The sequence below is a fragment of the Citrus sinensis genome, chromosome 3 (genome assembly GCF_022201045.2).
Source record: "Citrus sinensis cultivar Valencia sweet orange chromosome 3, DVS_A1.0, whole genome shotgun sequence".
Lineage (NCBI taxonomy): Eukaryota > Viridiplantae > Streptophyta > Magnoliopsida > Sapindales > Rutaceae > Citrus > Citrus sinensis.
In genome coordinates this window covers 16,806-34,211 of record NC_068558.1, presented here as the reverse complement: position 1 = coordinate 34,211, position 17,406 = coordinate 16,806, and the positions used below count along the sequence as shown (strand labels likewise).

The 17,406-nt window shown below is 32.4% G+C and overlaps 1 protein-coding gene across 1 annotated transcript; it reads left to right on the top strand.

The window, feature by feature from the left end:
* The first annotated feature begins 15,482 nt into the window (after window positions 1-15,482).
* LOC102616578 (probable receptor-like protein kinase At1g33260) lies at window positions 15,483-17,406 on the top strand. The gene is made up of 2 exons (XM_006476165.4): window positions 15,483-16,428; window positions 16,543-17,406. Exons 1-2 carry the CDS (start codon window positions 16,047-16,049, stop codon window positions 17,265-17,267), a joined length of 1,107 nt encoding a protein of 368 aa, XP_006476228.2. The 5' UTR covers window positions 15,483-16,046; the 3' UTR covers window positions 17,268-17,406.

The window sequence follows — 17,406 nt, the reverse complement described above, 5'->3', positions numbered from 1 at the left end:
CCGCATATCCCTTCACATATTTACGAAGATTTTTATATCCTTTCATGGTGTACCCGAGGTACCCCCGAAGTCCTTAAGGTAGCCGGGGTACTTAGAGTACCCGAGGTACCCAAGGTACCCGAGATAAATTAATCTCTTAAATATCGACACGTGGCGCTTCATCATTGGTCTCATATTTCCTTCCCAAACATAAATAAAAGGTGAAAAACAAGAATATTTCATTTCCTTAAGGAAAAAAAAAAAGCTCCTACCAAACGCATTGTTCACTGTTATGCTTTGAAAAACAAAAAATGTCTCTTTGCTCCTTTTAGCGGATTTTCTAAACATTTCATTTCAACATTAAAAAAATCTCAATAAAAAAAAAGTATTTCACTCTCATTTTTTTTTTTCCAAATTTTCTATTTTTTGATTCTTTATTTTTTAAAAATTTATGTGGGAACATAATAAGGTATTGCTCTGTGGTGTAAATATCACACAATTTGTGTTATCTTCGTATATGTTAAATTTTATTTACTTAAACCCAGTTTATTTATTAATTATGTCAAAAATCTAAAATTATTTATTATTGTGTCACTGTTATGATTGTGTGAGTGTCACCTATTTAATAAAATTTTAATAATTTTCATTAAAAATAATTTTAACATGTTTTTGTAGGATTTTTGTTTAAAGGTGTTGTATTATCTACCTAAACAGTTTAATCAATATAACATAGATATGTTGACTAAAATATAAGCTTATATAGTGTAATTGATGAAACAATTAATCTTGTTATAAATAAATTATTGTAATAAAAAATTCTAAACCCCAGCCCAACACAACGGTTAAGTGAGTTAATTACTCAATTCATTTACTCGTATTATAATCGAAATAATTAAGGGGCTGAGTAAAATTTTACCACTTATACTTCTCCCACGTATTCATCATGAACACTGTCGTTTTTCGTTGGATACATGAAAACTAATAGTTGCAATGAACAAACTTCCTATTACTCCATTCAAGATATATAAGGTACCTTTACCCAACCTTAATCCTGGGCAAGTAATTGATTGCCATTTTTAAGCCAGTTATAAAACCCCGTAACTATCTTTACTACTGTATCAACATCATAATTCGCGCAATTAAGGGGAAAAAAAACAAAAAAAAATTGGTGGCTAGTGGACCTTAGACTTAAGGATTAGACTTTGTATAGAGTTAGACCATTGATACTTTTTCATTATTCTCATCAAACTTCTATTTTTATTATAATTGAAGACACGACATTAATCCCACTAATATTTTTTTTTCTCTTTTAATTTGTTTTACTTGCATATGTATGTTTTTTAAAAAATTTAAATCCAATTCAACCCATTGGATTGGGAGGTTTTTACAATTGTACAAAACTTTATTATTATTATTATTATTTAGCTTAACAACTTAATTCCCCTTTTCATTTATGTAAGCGAGGTTCAAAAATTTTAACATTTCAACTAAATGGCACTCACAAGTACAATTGGACAAGCTTGAAATATTTATCTTTTTTTCTTTTTCTTTATTTTCCTGAATCTAATGTTTTCAAGTTTTGTATAAATAGAAAATACAAAGAGAAGAATACATATATCAAGATTGCAAAAGAATTTTAAGATGAGAATGTATGTTTACTAGCTGTCCAATAGACATGATGTTCTTGAATTATTCTACCTTTCATGTAAACTATGACATATTTCACATAGGAATCTCTTTTAACAGAACTGACTTCTCATGATTATGTTCATCTCGGGCATGAACATCTACCAAATTCCGCAAAAGTTCTAAGAATTGAGTCTTAAATAATTTCCTGCAAAGCGGATCTACTTTTCTCTCACATGGGTGATTTCTTAATCAGGAGTAACTCGTATTAATCTGCTCATATTTCCAATGCATAAGAATCTCCCTACGGGCATCATTATCTTTTCATATGAATGGACAATAAAATAACCTCACAGGAGAATAACAATGATCTAGCTAAGTTTTATACAATTAGGTTGTTCTTTGAACTTAGATCTTAGGATTTCTAGTCAAATAGGTTGAATTTTTCTTCGTAAAAACCCTTTATTTTTTAATAGGTTTTTGATCCAATTCTCCTCAGTAACTTCTCTACTAGATTTGTATTTAACCTTTTTATTAGTGGATCTATAATGTTATTCTTTAACTTTACTTGCCAATAGAAATAACTTTTAGTAGAGAATTAATTGTATAATGGTATTATGTCTATGGCATATAAGTCAAGACTTATGATTCCACATATTGCTATTTACCTTTCCCATTACAAATTGACTATACAATGCATAAATTGGAGCAATCTATAGTTTTCGTCCTATATTCACCTTCTTTCGTGAATGAATGACTATTTTATCATTAAACCCTTCACATTCACAAGAATACGTAAGAAAATTTCCATTTTTCTACAATTTATATTAGGCATTTGCTACTTCCTTTTAAGTACTTAGCTTTATAACTTTGACCATATTTAACAACATTTACTTTTGCCATTGAAATTATCCTTTTGTTATCTTCTTCAGTTCGAAGTCCGAAAATCAGATTTTCAATACTCACTTCCTATTGCTTATGCTCAAGATAATTAATGAAATCTTCCCATCTAAAGGGCATATTCTTAATAATAATCACTTGAAAAATTCCACTCAAATTCATCTCTTGGCATGAATCTTTGACAATAATGATTATAACTCTTAAATTTGACATATTAAAGTTTTAGAGTTCACTATTTTATAATCTAAGAAGTGACCTCTAACAAATTTTTTAGTACCATCATCCTTAGTTATATATTTCTACTGGAATGACTTTCAAAGCTCTTTGGCTACTTCTTTTTTACTATACACGTTGTGAAAATTTTGGTCAAATTGTGCTATCATAATTTCATGTACACAAATACTGCCAATAATAATAAAAAAAAACTTCTTAACAAAATGTAAACGATAATGTCTTCATCAATTTTCAATAGCAGCCCTATTATGCTTTACTATTACCAGGAACAATGACTTTGTTGCATTGCAGCTATTAGCTCAAGCATTGCATCGACAACCTGGTTGACTTGGGTTGTTCCTCTTATCATCTTACCATATGATTTCATGGGCAATGATTTGAATAAACTCCAATGGTAGCTCAAATTGTATCCAAAAGTACACTAGTTAGGTTGGGTCCTCGGAAAAGAGTAGAAAGGTCACAGACAATCCCACTTAAAACTTATACTTCTTAGGCAATGTATAGCCTTCGTGATAGAACATTTCTACAATACTTAAGCTTACTAATAATTTTGGGCACATAAGTATCATTAGATAAGAATCTCACAAGGTTTAAAGTTGTCAGATAATACAACATGTTTGCTCCCACCTTTGAAATTCTTTTCATTTAAATTTTTTGCTTTTCTCATAATAAATAATTTGCTAATTGTGTAACCATAATTAGATTTGTACAATCCTCCATGAATCCTCTAGATTCAAATTATCCATGTCACAAATTTTAGTTTTGTCTAATTCACATAAATAATATGTTAACATACAATGTTCAAACCAATGAAATTACAGTTTATTAATATTTGGTTTGACATTCAACAATCTAAGTTTAATAAATATTTACCTCTTCAATTTTATTAACAAAATTATATTTCATACTCTTTTATTTAGCTCTTCAATTTTCTTGTTTAAGATGTCCCTATAGCTCCACTGCTATCCACCCTTAAAGGGTTTTTGTCACCGGACACTTTAGTGCACAATGCATTCTTTGGCATATGATTCACTTTTCATTGCTTGCATTTGGTCCTTGACCAACAATTTCTCTTGAAAATATCCTCATACATTTTGTACAATTCTCACAACCTACCAAGGCATGGACATTCATTACCCTTTTATTTTCCTTTATGCACAAAACATTGTGTGCCTTTCATCTTATCAAAATTCATTTTGGTTTGAATAGCTTTAAGCTCTACCTCTGAGCTCATAGATTTCTTGGCATAGTTTTGTGAAACTTGCTCATAACTAGATGAACTCATCATTTGCCTTTAGCCACTGTGTCCACCAATAGGATTGAAATGCAAGTTATGCAACCCAAGAGGGGGGGTGAATTGGGTTTTTAAAATTTATGCAATACAATTCGCACAACAATTTAATCTATTGCCTTAATCAAATCAAAAATAATAAATTCAATCAAGCACAATATTAAAAGAGTAAGGGAAGAGAAAACAAACACAAGGATTTTTACGTGGTTCGGCTATCCCCGCCTACGTCCACGCCTCCAAGCTCACCCGGCTTGAGGATTTCACTATCCAAGCCTCCCAAGGCTTCAAATGTTTACAATTGACTTCCAAGGTGTCAATGGACCTTTACAACAAGAGATTATATCCCCAATCTCTTCACCCCAAGTGTTTCTCACACTTGTACACTCACAATTTGATGAGAAATAAAAATCACAACAATGAAACTCTCTTTAAGAGTGGATAAACAAATTATAGCTCAATAATGATTCAATAAATGATTGATGTGGTAATAATTTATCTATTATTTTAATGCTTCCATAACTTAATTTTATGTTTTATTATGTTAATTTTATTTTAATTTTCATATTTTATTATTTTAGGTACAATATGGGATTAAAGAGAATTAATTAGAACAAATCACAAAGGATTTAATTTAATTAATCATTAAGCATGCATGCAGCACGTGGAGGAAGCATTGAAGAATTCAGTTACAAAGAGAATATGGCATGCAACACGTGGAAAGGCTTTTGCTTTTAATTATGATTGGCTTAGGAATGAAATAGGCGGTTGGGCTTTTGTTTTTAATTTTTTTCATTTAAGGATCGTGGGCTGGATTTGCAATCCTTTTCCTTTAAGGATTTGGAAGAAATCACAACATTATAAAAGGGAAGAAAGGCAGCCGCACAAGGGGAACAATAGTCAGCCAAGAGAAAATAAATAATAGAGCAGCAGCCGCAAGTTTGGAGAAAAAACCGAGAGCAGCAGGAATAATTTGGAGCAAGAAGAAGACGCATTAATTCTTAAGTTTTTCTTTTTCTCTTCTTTATTATCTTGCTTGAATGTTTCTAATTAAATTAATAAATTCTCTTTATATTCTCATGAACTAATTTATTTTACTAGGGTTATGATGTAGCCTAACTATGAAGATTTAATTCCATAAATCTATATTATTTTTAATTAATTATTCCATGATTGAGTGTTCATTATTGTGCTTAATGCTTTTAAATATCTGGCCAATATTTGAATGATTTGAGGATACATAATGAGACCGAGAGGAGATTTATGTATTTTTGCTCTGTGTAATAGATGCCATGAATTGAACGAAAGACAGAGATGTGCCAACGTGATTCGTGTAGTTTTATCTAAGAATTTTCATAGAACTTAATGAATTTTTGCATATTTAAATTCACATAGAGATGTAGTGAGTTGATATGCAGAGATATTTTTGATATTACTCGAGAGAGGATATTGAATAAATTAGGGAAATTTACTGTCAATATGGGTAGTAAATTTTAATAGCATAGATGGAGGATTAAATTGGATTGGTTATGGTGAAATCGGATGTCCTAGTGTCTTAATCTCTTGGTGATTTCTATTACTGCCTGCATCTTTATTTAATTTTTAATTATTTTATTTTATTTTATTTTAATCTAAATTCGCTTATTCGGTTGTTCAAATAGATAAGGGTTAGAATAATTTCGGTAACTAATAGGATATACAATCTTTGTGGGACGATACTCTACTCTCCATTATATTACTTGTGCCGACTAGTACACTTGCTAATTTACACAGCAATGATGATTTGCAAAATGGAAGCTTAATATATGTTATATGATCTTATATTTGCTTGTATTAGTCCTTAGAATGAAGTTTGAGTTGAGTTTTTATAGTGATAGCCCGAAAACTAGCCGTTATACGCAAATTCCCGCGCTCAAGCGGTTAGCCGCTTGATTATCCTGCTAGCCGCTTGATTATCTTGCTAGCTGCTCAGGAACAGTGATATTACCGTAATTTTTGAATTTTGCTACAGTAATATTGTTCACTACTTTGGCCCAAAACTTTTTATAATTATACTATAGTCCAAAACGTTATAAAACTTTACAAATAGGTCCAATTTCAGAACTTCCTAAGAATAGTTGTCTTTCCCAAACTTTCTGAAATTATGATATGGCCCCAAAGATTTTATTATTTCGCACAAAGGTCCTTTTCAACATAATACCTATATTTTTCAAAGTTCTCAAAATCTTTCACTTTAGTCCAAAATATTATAGTATGGCCCAAAACATTTCAAATATTTGTAAAAACGTCCACCTTCGAAATTTAATACTTATTTAAAATCAAAGATTTCAAATCTTAGCATTTAAGACCAAATTACGTAAATCCACAAAATACTTTACTTTATAAAAATAAAACCTTTTAGTTTATGAAAAGTATTTAATTAAATTAATCTCTTGAGCTTCTCAAATGCTAAATCATGCATCAATTAAATCATACCGGCTTTACAAGAATTTTTCGCACTAATTTATTCGTTGAGCTCTAAACTATATTCTTGATGTCGCCGTTATCCGTTGAGTGTCTTCAATCTTAATTTCACTTGATTCACTTGCATAAATATGATCCTTAAAAAACTAGTGAAAATGTGAAATACAATATTTATTATTTTTACTTAAGACACATGTTTGTTATCATCAAAATTACATTATGTGTAGCCCTTTAGGCTAACAACGATAACACTGGCTTTATTAAGCTCAATCTGAGTTCGTCATTTTATAATCTCCATATGTATTAAGTTAATTGTAGTACCCCACATACCTTGAAATGTATTCTTTTGTCTTATTTTGTTATTATTTCACGGCAGTAATTATTATTTCATTTGAAATGTTTATTATTTTATAAAGTCCTAATTTATGATTTGTAATTTCAGAATTTGTTCCTCCTATATTATGTATTCCTATAAGCTAAGATCCAGGTTATGGGATCATAATGTTTATTATCGACAAATTCCATGGTCGATTTTCATCTTTTTGGCCATACATTATTTAACAAATCAATGGTAAACCAGACATTCCAATAAGTTTATGCTTTTACATTACCATACTGATGTGATCGCGTTTCTTCAACCCAGCTTTTTAATTAATTAAATAACTAAACTACTGAAACTTTTTCTTTTTTTGGCCCAATTATAGAGGACGTGTCCTGCTCATGATCATCAACTAATGGGGATAGTGATTGCATTTTCATTCCAGTCTATCGAAAGTCATCCCAAATCAGCTACATTCGTTTTTTTATGAAGAATGCTTATTAAACAAAGCTACATTCACATTTATTTCCTCTTTCGATTACTTCGCCAACCTCCTCTTTTGAACTCTATTTCCTCTTTGGATTAATAATGCACTTGACTACCACCAGTTTCTGGCATCTATTTTGCCTATTTACCCTTAGAAATTTCTACTTCTGTACTTTAAATTGTTTTTAACCTCTTTTTTAGCTCCTAACTTTTTTATTGCTTCATTAGACAAAACTATCATTGCAATATATGTACGAAATTCTTATTTTTGTGAACAACAATGTTGTTTTTAATGTTTTTACCTTCTATTAACCGACACCACCGGCAACACTCATATGCTACATGTAATCGTTTGGAACGTTGGATTACATGTATTTATTATATTCAATGGTTACTGTAGATAGGGAAAAATGAGGAGTGTAGTGCTCCTGGAGCAGCTTAGACGCAGACTCTTATGTGACCTCTATTTTAGTTTGGATTAACTCCCATAATATAAATTGAGTATTTTTTTATATTACTAAGAACTTGTTTCAAATCTCCACTCTTCATTTCTATTTCTTTCAAACCCATTAAAAGATCTTGGCTTTCTCTCTTTTAAAAAAACTTAACATTCAACTCTTTATATAAACTATGTCGAATTTAACAAATTTTCTTGTGTGACTTGTGAAATTTCAATTTCAATTACCTCCCATAATCTGAAATAATTTCAACAACTATTATCTAACTTAATAAAAATAGAAACCAATACCCTTTTTTTTTTAGTCTTAACCACGAGGTATCCTGTGGAGGGCCCCAACTGTGGGAGGCACCTTTAAGCCCGTACCACAACCCAGACTAGAAGCCCCCACTCGAATCGGGAGGCACATGTTCTCCCAACAAATGAGACTTCCCTGCGACAATACCCTTTTTTAAATTAACGAATTGAAGATGGATTTGAAAAAAATAAATATCTTTTTGTGTTTCAACTTTTGTCATAATTGTAACTTGTAAGCATAAAAATGTGGGGTTTTATAAGATGTTTTATAAGCAGTTTACAGCCTATTTAATCCCCATTCCATCTCATCAGGCCCAATTTAATTGGGCAACGTGTAAAAACCTAGGATTTGAAATTTAGTTTTATCAACTATATTTAGATTGCGTTTTTTTTTTATTTGAAATTTGAATAGGTCTGAATTTAGCTGAAGTCTGAATCAGTCTGAATGACATGTTCGTTTTTTTCTTTTTCAACATTTAAAGAGAAAAACTTAAAAGCTAGTAGTTTGACATAAATATCATTTTAAGTTGTGCATATGTTTGCTCTTCACAATTCATAATTTTCACAAGTTAATAAGTTTGGTAGCATTAAAAAAAATATGATCATTGTTGATCTTAATTTAATTTTTCAATAAAAGATGTAATGATAACATCAAATTTTATTATAAAGTCAACACTATTATTTTATTTTTAATTCATCACAATGGATATAATTTGATTTGTTCAATATTTAAGTTTAATTAATGTTATCATGTGAATAAAAATTTAAAGCAATTAAAAAAATAACTTCAAGAATAATACAAAAATATTAGGCTTATATATAATATTGGAAATACATAAATTGTTAAGGGTATTTTGATAATGCACACTTAAATTCGAATGGATATTCATACTTCAAATATTCATCATCCATTTTTAAATATTTGTAATACTACACACTTAAATTCGAATAAATTTTAATTTAAATATAACTATTAAAATTTTTAAATATGACAAAAATAATATACTACTATTAATCAAAATTAAGTTAACATGATATGATTAATCGAATAGGCAATCATGTTATTAATGAATTGACAAATTAGAGAGTTCAAACTCAAATTTGACATAATTATTAAATAAATTACATAAAATCAACATAATTTTTAACGGTGTTAATATTTACAAACCTTAAACCTGTTTATTTTGTATTAAATCAGGTTGAAAAATCACGTCATGATTCAAATTGGCACTCATGCCCTCTTGAACTTTAAATATCAGAATTGATAGTGTGTGTTCATATTAAAAATGCTCCTTGTAATGGAAACAACCCTTTTGTTGCTGATACCCACATATGTGTGGAAATGGATTCAAATCTCCCTATATTTGTGGGGTTACATACATTAGAAATTTGACCTAGGAAATGTTCGGTGGCGGTAGAGGAGTGAGGAGGAGAAAATAATTTGATTTCGTTTGCTTTTTTCACGGTTTGGTTGCACCAAGGTTCATGGAATTCAATTCCAATTCTTCATTAAATAAACAGATAATTTAAGTTGACTAATTCATTATTTGTATTCAATAATAATGTGTTTAGAAGCTAATTGAATTAATATAATTTGTTATGCAGTGTTAGTTAAATTGATTATAAAATAAATAATTAATTAGAAATTTAATATATGGCTAAATTATTTATTTTCTAGATTAAATTAATTTATGGTTTAATTATTCTATTGTAGTTACCAATAAATATTGAACATTTAACACTAATGCCCAAAGGGTAAATTTGTCAAAAAAATGTAATTCCTTCTTCAAAATTCTCTGTGTCGAACAAAACAATACAAATTAAGTTTTGTACTCTTTTGCTCTCATCACCTCTTCATTCCTCTCATTTTCTCTCTACTCTTTTCCTCTCCTTTCTTCAAATCGAACATCACCAACAAATTTCGGTCTTTTTATGCACTCCTTATCACTTATATACTGAGGAATGCCTTGGAACACCAAAGAGACTCTCCAAAAAATGCATTTTGGTTCGAAACTTCCGATGGGATCGTTAGAACAAAAAATGGGCCGTTGTCACTTATCAACGATGATAATTGATACAAGATGAGTTTAAAGCAAGTTTAGATTTTGATAATCGAAGTACATACACATAAGCCGTGTCTTAATATTCATGCAAATAGAAACGTAGAATATCCACTGGGAACTTTGGAGGAAGAAATCATTTATAGCCTAGCTACTCAAAGATAAATATTTATTTAAATAAACATGCACGGAACATTGTTTTAATTTCATTATTGGCTGACGGAAAATTGTTTCAGGCCTTTGTCTGCTGTTTCGGTAAACTGAGAAGACAGCCTCCTTCAATATTCGATAAGAGTTTTTTTTTTTTTTTTTTTTTTTTTTTTTTTTTTTTTTTTTTCCTTCTTCAAAATAAAATATTCGAAAAGAGTTGGCGACAAAGATGTTTCAACTGAAATTGAATAATTAATCAATTGGAAGTCAGACTTGACTCGTGCAATTCATCTTCAAATTAGTAATTGATTGTAATGGTGTGCACGTGCGCGTGGAGTGAAAGACGTTCCAACATCAACAAAAAGGACAATTAATTTCACAAATCAGAAACAATAACGTGGTACATCTTTTTATATTTATAAGCCCAAATAATTCTCCAGCATTGAGTAACTCGTTTATGTTTTGTGCTCGGCATTTTTTTTCTCTCGTTAGTATAGCATTACATATACATAGCTTTGAGCCCTTGAAAATTTTTAAATCAAGGTTGGGCAGTGACGCAAATTGCTTTATTTAATAAAATTTATACCGTGCATACATCATTTCAATCGTGGTACATTGATATTTGATAAGCAACTACAGATTATCTAAAATAATTTTGGATTGAGATTCTCCTCATCTTGTTTATTTGTTTATTTATTTATTTTTATTAAGAGTAATGTTATGAATATCAACAACTGAGTTTTAATTAATTCAAAAATAATTTATTAAATGATGGAATATTAATTTTATTAATTATGATAATTATTATCTAATAAATAAATGATATATAATAATTAAGATTTAAATTGAAATTCAATTGCTAGAATTTCCAATATTATTATTTTTTAATTTTTTTTGTTGAGTTAATAAACGAATAAATTAAAAGATAACTAAATAAATCATAACCATCTAACTTAACAAGAGACACGTCTTCATCATCTGAAAAGATAAAGTAAAAGGCAAGGTGAATAATGGGTCCCAATCCAAGAATTTTACCTCTTCTTGATAGTTCAAAGGGCATGCCTATTCCCTCATTTCAGACAATGTTATTATTGGCTATGAATGCCTCCATAAGATAAGACACTATAAAGGGAAGAGGAACGGTTTTGTGGCTCTTAAGCTAGATATTAGTAAGACGTATGATAGAGTTGAGTGGTCTTTTTTGAAACAAACATTGTTAATGCTGAGTTTCTCACCCATTTGGGTGGATTTGATTATGAGGTGTGTCTCTACTGCCTCACTTTCGGTGATTATTAAGCGTGTGCCAAAGGGAATGATTCAGCCGGAAAGAGGTCCGAGGCAGGGCTGCCCGCTATCCCCATATCTCTTTATCATCTGTGATGATGCATTCTCCAATTTACTGGTGAAGGCAGAAAAGAATCAGTTAATCCGAGGTCTGAAATTTGCAAAGGAAGTCTCAATTACCCACCTTCTGTTTGCAGATGATAGCCTAGTTTTTTCTCGTGCTTTAGTGGCTGATTGTAAGCATCTGAAGGAGATTTTCGACATCTACACAGTAGCTTCTGGGCAGATTTTTAATTTTCAGAAATCCTCCTTATTCATTAGTGGTCAAATCCCTGCAAGTCAAGCGGCTGCTATTAAGGACATTTTCAAGTTAAATATGGTCTCCAAACATGAAAAATACTTAGGCCTCCCCTCAATGATCGGAAGAAAGAAGTTGAGTTTTTTCAATGAAGTAAAGCTAAAAGTTTTAAACAAGATCGTAAGGTGGCAGCATAGAATGTTTTCGAGTGGGGGTAAGGAAATCTTGATTAAAGCGGCAGCCCAAGCTATCCCAGCTTACGCAATGAGTGTGTTCAAGATTCCGAGAGGTCTTTGTGACGACATTCAACGGGCTATAGCGACGTTTTGGTGGGGAGCGAAGGAAGATAAACAGGGCATCCATTGGTTAAAATGGGAGAAGCTTAACCATGCAAAAAGCAGAGGTGGGATGGGCTTTCAGGATTTTACTAGTTTTAACCAAGCCTTGGTGGCAAAGCAAGCTTGGAGACTTCTGCAGTACCCAAATTCTCTGGTCTCAAGAGTCCTTCAAGCAAGATAATACAAGAACTCCAACTTTCTAAGTGCATCAGTAGGGTCCAATGCTTCATTAATATGAAAAAGCATTCTTTGGGACAGAGAAGTAATCAAAAAAGGCTTTAGATGGCGGGTGGGCAACGGCAGCAATATATCTGTTTACAAGGATAATTGGCTGCCAAGGCTGGATACGTTCAAGCCAATCTCCCCCCTACTTTGCCAGCAGACACAGTGGTGGCATATCTAATTAAGGAAGATAACCATTGGGATGAAGACAAGCTGAACCAACACTTTATGGAAGCAGATGCAGCAATAATTCTTAAGATTCCTCTCCCAAAAGAACATTTGGATGATGAAGTTCTATGACATTATGATAAGAGGGGAGAATACTTGGTCAAGAGTGGGTACCAGCTTGCCTTAAGAATGAAATTTCCAGATGCTCTTAGCAGCTCAGAGAGCAGGTCTCAGTATTGGAGTGCCCTTTGGTCCCTGGAGCTACCTCAAAAAATAAAAATATTTATATGGAGGGCATCAAACAATTTGCTCCCATCAGCAGAAAATCTGTGGAAAATGAAAGTCCTCCTAGTGCCAACTTGTCAAAGATTTAGAAAGATCATAGAATCTATAAGCCACGCCTTATTGGAGTGCAAGGCAGCAAAATTGATCTGGCTATAATCTCCCTTTACGGTTCCAAGCTTTAAACATCACTCTCAGGACATTTTCAGCATTTTGCAAGGAATGGCCAAAGAGTTAAGGAAAGCTGATTTGGAATTAATGGTAGATTTGTGCTGAGCTGTATGGTTTTCTAGAAACAAATTTATTTTTGAAGGCAAGAAGATAGCCCCCAATATCTCAACTGCAAATGCAGAGTCTGTTTTGGATGCTTTTCAAAGAGTAAGGAAGATAGACCACTCTCATATTGCCTACTCCAGTGGAGAGAAGCTGCAGAAGTGGATCCCTCCCCCTGAAAATGTCTTCAAAGTCAATGTGGAGGCTACCATTAATGTCCAGAATCAGACTACAAGAGTGGGAGCAGTCATCAGAGGAACAAACGACAAAGTAATTGTAGCTGGCATCAACTAGTCTTCTCTAAAGGGAATGGTCAGTATTGCAGAGGCCGAGGCTATGTTATGGGGAATTCAAGTGGTGAGAGAAGCAAATTTAGCCTCCTTGATCATTGAGTCAGATTGTTTAGAGGTGGTCCAGTTAGTAAACAACACTAAGGGCAGCAGAACAAAAATTTTTGGATAATTTTGGATATCCAAAATGAGTTGAAGGATTTTCAGAAAGTGGCAGTCCATCATACTCCAAGACAATGTAATGTTTATGCCCATTCCTTAAATAAGTTAGTTTTGAGGAAAAACTCTTCTTCTATCTGGCTAGGAACTATCCCAGTTGAGATTCAAGCTCTATTTGATGTGTTGTGATTTATGAAATGCTTATTTTTTTTTTAAATAGGGCATGCCTATTCTCATTTCTCTGGCCTTCACCGAAATGATTGTGGCAACTCAGCTTCAACTACTAGATTAGTAGATTTTGATGCGACTGTACGCCAATTTTTATTATTGTAAACGTGATTAAAAAAGAGACAAGTCATAGGTCAACGTGGATGCCTGCTGGGCCGTGCAAATATAGTAATAATACGTGAGTAATAATATATTTATTTATATTTGAGACAAAAAGTTTGTATTTTATTAATAATAAATAAAAATATTATTATTCTTTGATACATGTAAATCGTTAGTTGCTGACGCGTAATTTAAAGTTTTAAACTATAAATTTCGTATTTTAATCCTCTAATTTTATATTTAGTTACAGTAAATTAAAGATTATAACAATTTTACTAAATTCTTATCCGCTAATCATGTGACTGCTCATAATCAACCCTGTTCCATTCACAGGATCTAATGACAGTAAAATAGTTAGTCACGCAAACGAAATTTGACTAGCATGCACAATTTTTACCGCCAAAAGGAGTATTAAAAATAGAAGTCACACTTTCAAAGAAGAAGAAGATTGACAAGGACAAGCAACCTGCTACTGCGCATATTAATTTGACTCATAAACAAGGGAAATCATCTTTTTATTTTCTTTACAATCAGGGGCCAACTCAGAACTTTATATTACACCGGGGCTAAATTAAAAATTTTATATTTTGAAATGAACATAAACATTCATAAGTAAAAAAAAAAAGTACATCAAATAAGGGGGACATGAAAAATCTTATAAATATGTACTTTAAATAAAAATAATTACACAAAAGACTAGAAACCAAAAGATAATTCAAATATAAAAATATTATTTTTTAATTATGGCATATAACATTGCAACACATATTAATATCTAATTATATAAGAATTAATAAATCAATTAAGAATAAATCAATACATGTAATTATAATAAATTAAAAATTACAAATAGAACTTTATGTTTGAAAAGTACTTAATTACCGAGCTTAAATAAATTAAACAATTAAAATTTATTCATCTTTTTAAATTATAAAAATATTAGTCGTCAAGAGTTTCAATAATAAACTAAACTCTAACCTAGCAAAAAGGTATTTACGTACTGTTATTTTTTTGTCAGGCACTCTGACTCTTTTTAAAAAATCATATCAAAATACTCAAATTTTGTTTTCTAACTTATCTTCTTAATTAATATAATTAATAAATAAAATCTCAACATTCACATAAAAAATTTATGAAATTGTTAATAATTTTTATTATATATATTTTTAGTATTTTTAGTACTAGTGACAATGTTATATTACGATATACTTTTTTTTAAAACAAATTAAACTAGTAATAACATTTTAGACCCCCTAATGTTTTCAATCTATTCAATAAATATATAATTTAATCATTTTATAAAATAAGTCATTAATTTCAGTTGGAAAAAAAATATAAATGAATTAGGGACATATTTAAAAATAAAGTAAAAACTCTATTATTTTATGAAATTTGATAAAAATATAAAGGTAACTGAATCAGGGACTTATATAAAAATAAAGTAAAAATGCTTTCCTTATATAAAATTAATCAAAAGATAGGGGGTTTAAATGTTTGTTTCTGGACTAGACCGGGCTACAGCCCGGACTAGCCCAGCTGTAGGTCCGCCACTGTTTACAATTTAACATGGATTTCTCAGTGTTGGTGTTAGCACACCATATTTAAATCACACAAGTTTCACAATAAAAAAGTTTAATTAAAGAAAAAGGAAAAGAAAACGATTTGAATAATTGAGGGAGAGAGAGAGTCAAATTTCTCATGTACTATCTCTGTCGTGACTGTGTGTAATGTACACAGATCTGAAAAGATCAAAGGGGGTGTCGGTGTCGAATTCTGCTCCCAGAGTTTGACACATCTGACAAATCTAAGGACTAATAAGAGTAAGATGTACATGTTGGGACGACGTTATATCCCCACCAGTAGTGTCTGTGTCTGTGGGTGTAGTGGTGGTTGGTCCAGCATCCCTCTGTTATTATTACTGACGTTGTTGCTTTTCTTTTCTTCTCAACTCACCTTCTGCGTCTCTTCCCATCCCACACCCACCGCGGGCCGCCAACATTAACCCACCGACGACATCTCCTTTAAACCCCCAAGACGCTGCAGTAGTCAGAGACCATCACTTTCACACGTTGACTCCACAATTGTCATTGCCCTGATCAGTGTTTCCGCGTTGTTTTTCGTACTACCAGTCTTGCAACTTCTTATGGCCTTCTTCTCCAAGTTATTCAGAATCAAGAATTTGAGACGCACTCGCAAACCCTTCGATCAAGTTGATGTTGTCGTTGATCAAGATCAAGATCAATATCACGATCATGACGACGGTATTGATGGTCGCTCTGTAAAGAAATACAGTTGGGATGACGTAGAGAGGTTCACCCAGAATTTCTCGCAGGTGATTGGATCCGGAGGGTTTAGCAACGTTTATCTTGCTCGCTTGATTAATGATTCCACTAGTACTAATGGGGCAATCAAGATCCACGTCGGGAGCGACCGTCTCAGTCAGGTCTTCAAGCAGGAACTTGATATCCTACTCCACCTTTCCCATGACAATATTGTCAAACTTATCGGATACTGTGACGATAGAGGTACAGACCTACTTCGGCAGGGCTCCCATCAATTTCCGGACTTCATGTTTAATACAATTTAGTTAATTCTGTGCTTGCTAAAATTAATTAATTTACTGTTATTGTGTGCTTCAGATGAAGGTGTCCTGTTGTTTGAGTACGTGCCAAACGGGACCTTGCAAGAGAAGCTCCATGGAACTCCACGCAGCAGCAAACTTCCGTGGAGGAACCGCATGGCTATAGCCTTCCAACTTGCGCAAGCAATTGAGTATTTACATGAGAGATGCACCCTTCACATCGTACATGGCGACATCAAAGCTTCTAACATCCTCCTGGAGGAGCATCTCAATTGCAAGCTCTGCGATTTTGGGTCTGCAAAGATGGGATTCTCCTCCGCCGTGCTGCCACCTTCCCCTTCCCCTTCACCCTCGAGGTCGAGGATAACGAAGCAAGTGATGATGATAGGTTCGCCAGGTTACACAGACCCTCACTACTTAAGGACCGGAATGGCCTCAACCAAGACTGATGTCTACAGCTTTGGAGTCATCCTTCTAGAACTTGTAACGGGGATGGAGGCCTTTTGCCCTGAGAACGGTCAGCTGTTGACTTCTTTAGCAGGATCTATGCTCAACGATATTGCTGATTGCGAAGCTACAAAAGTGAATGAATTGGTGGATCCACGACTGGCCGGGGACTTTGACTTGGATGAAGCCAGGGCCATGCTTTCCATTGCTGCTCTCTGCCTTCGTCAGTCCCCCATTCTCAGGCCCTCTGCCACTCAAATTTTGCATAGTATCAAGGACCAAATTTCTTCCATCTCCTTCCTTTTCTCACCACAGAAAGATCCAAGTAGACTATGATGTAAGTAATTTTGTTCCTTATTCGATGGGGACAAACACTTGCACGATCTGTAAAATTGTAAATTGATTTTGCTTTTTTTGTTTTTTAACCCTTGTACTCTTTTTGTAACTAAATACCTACATGCCATCGTGGACACAA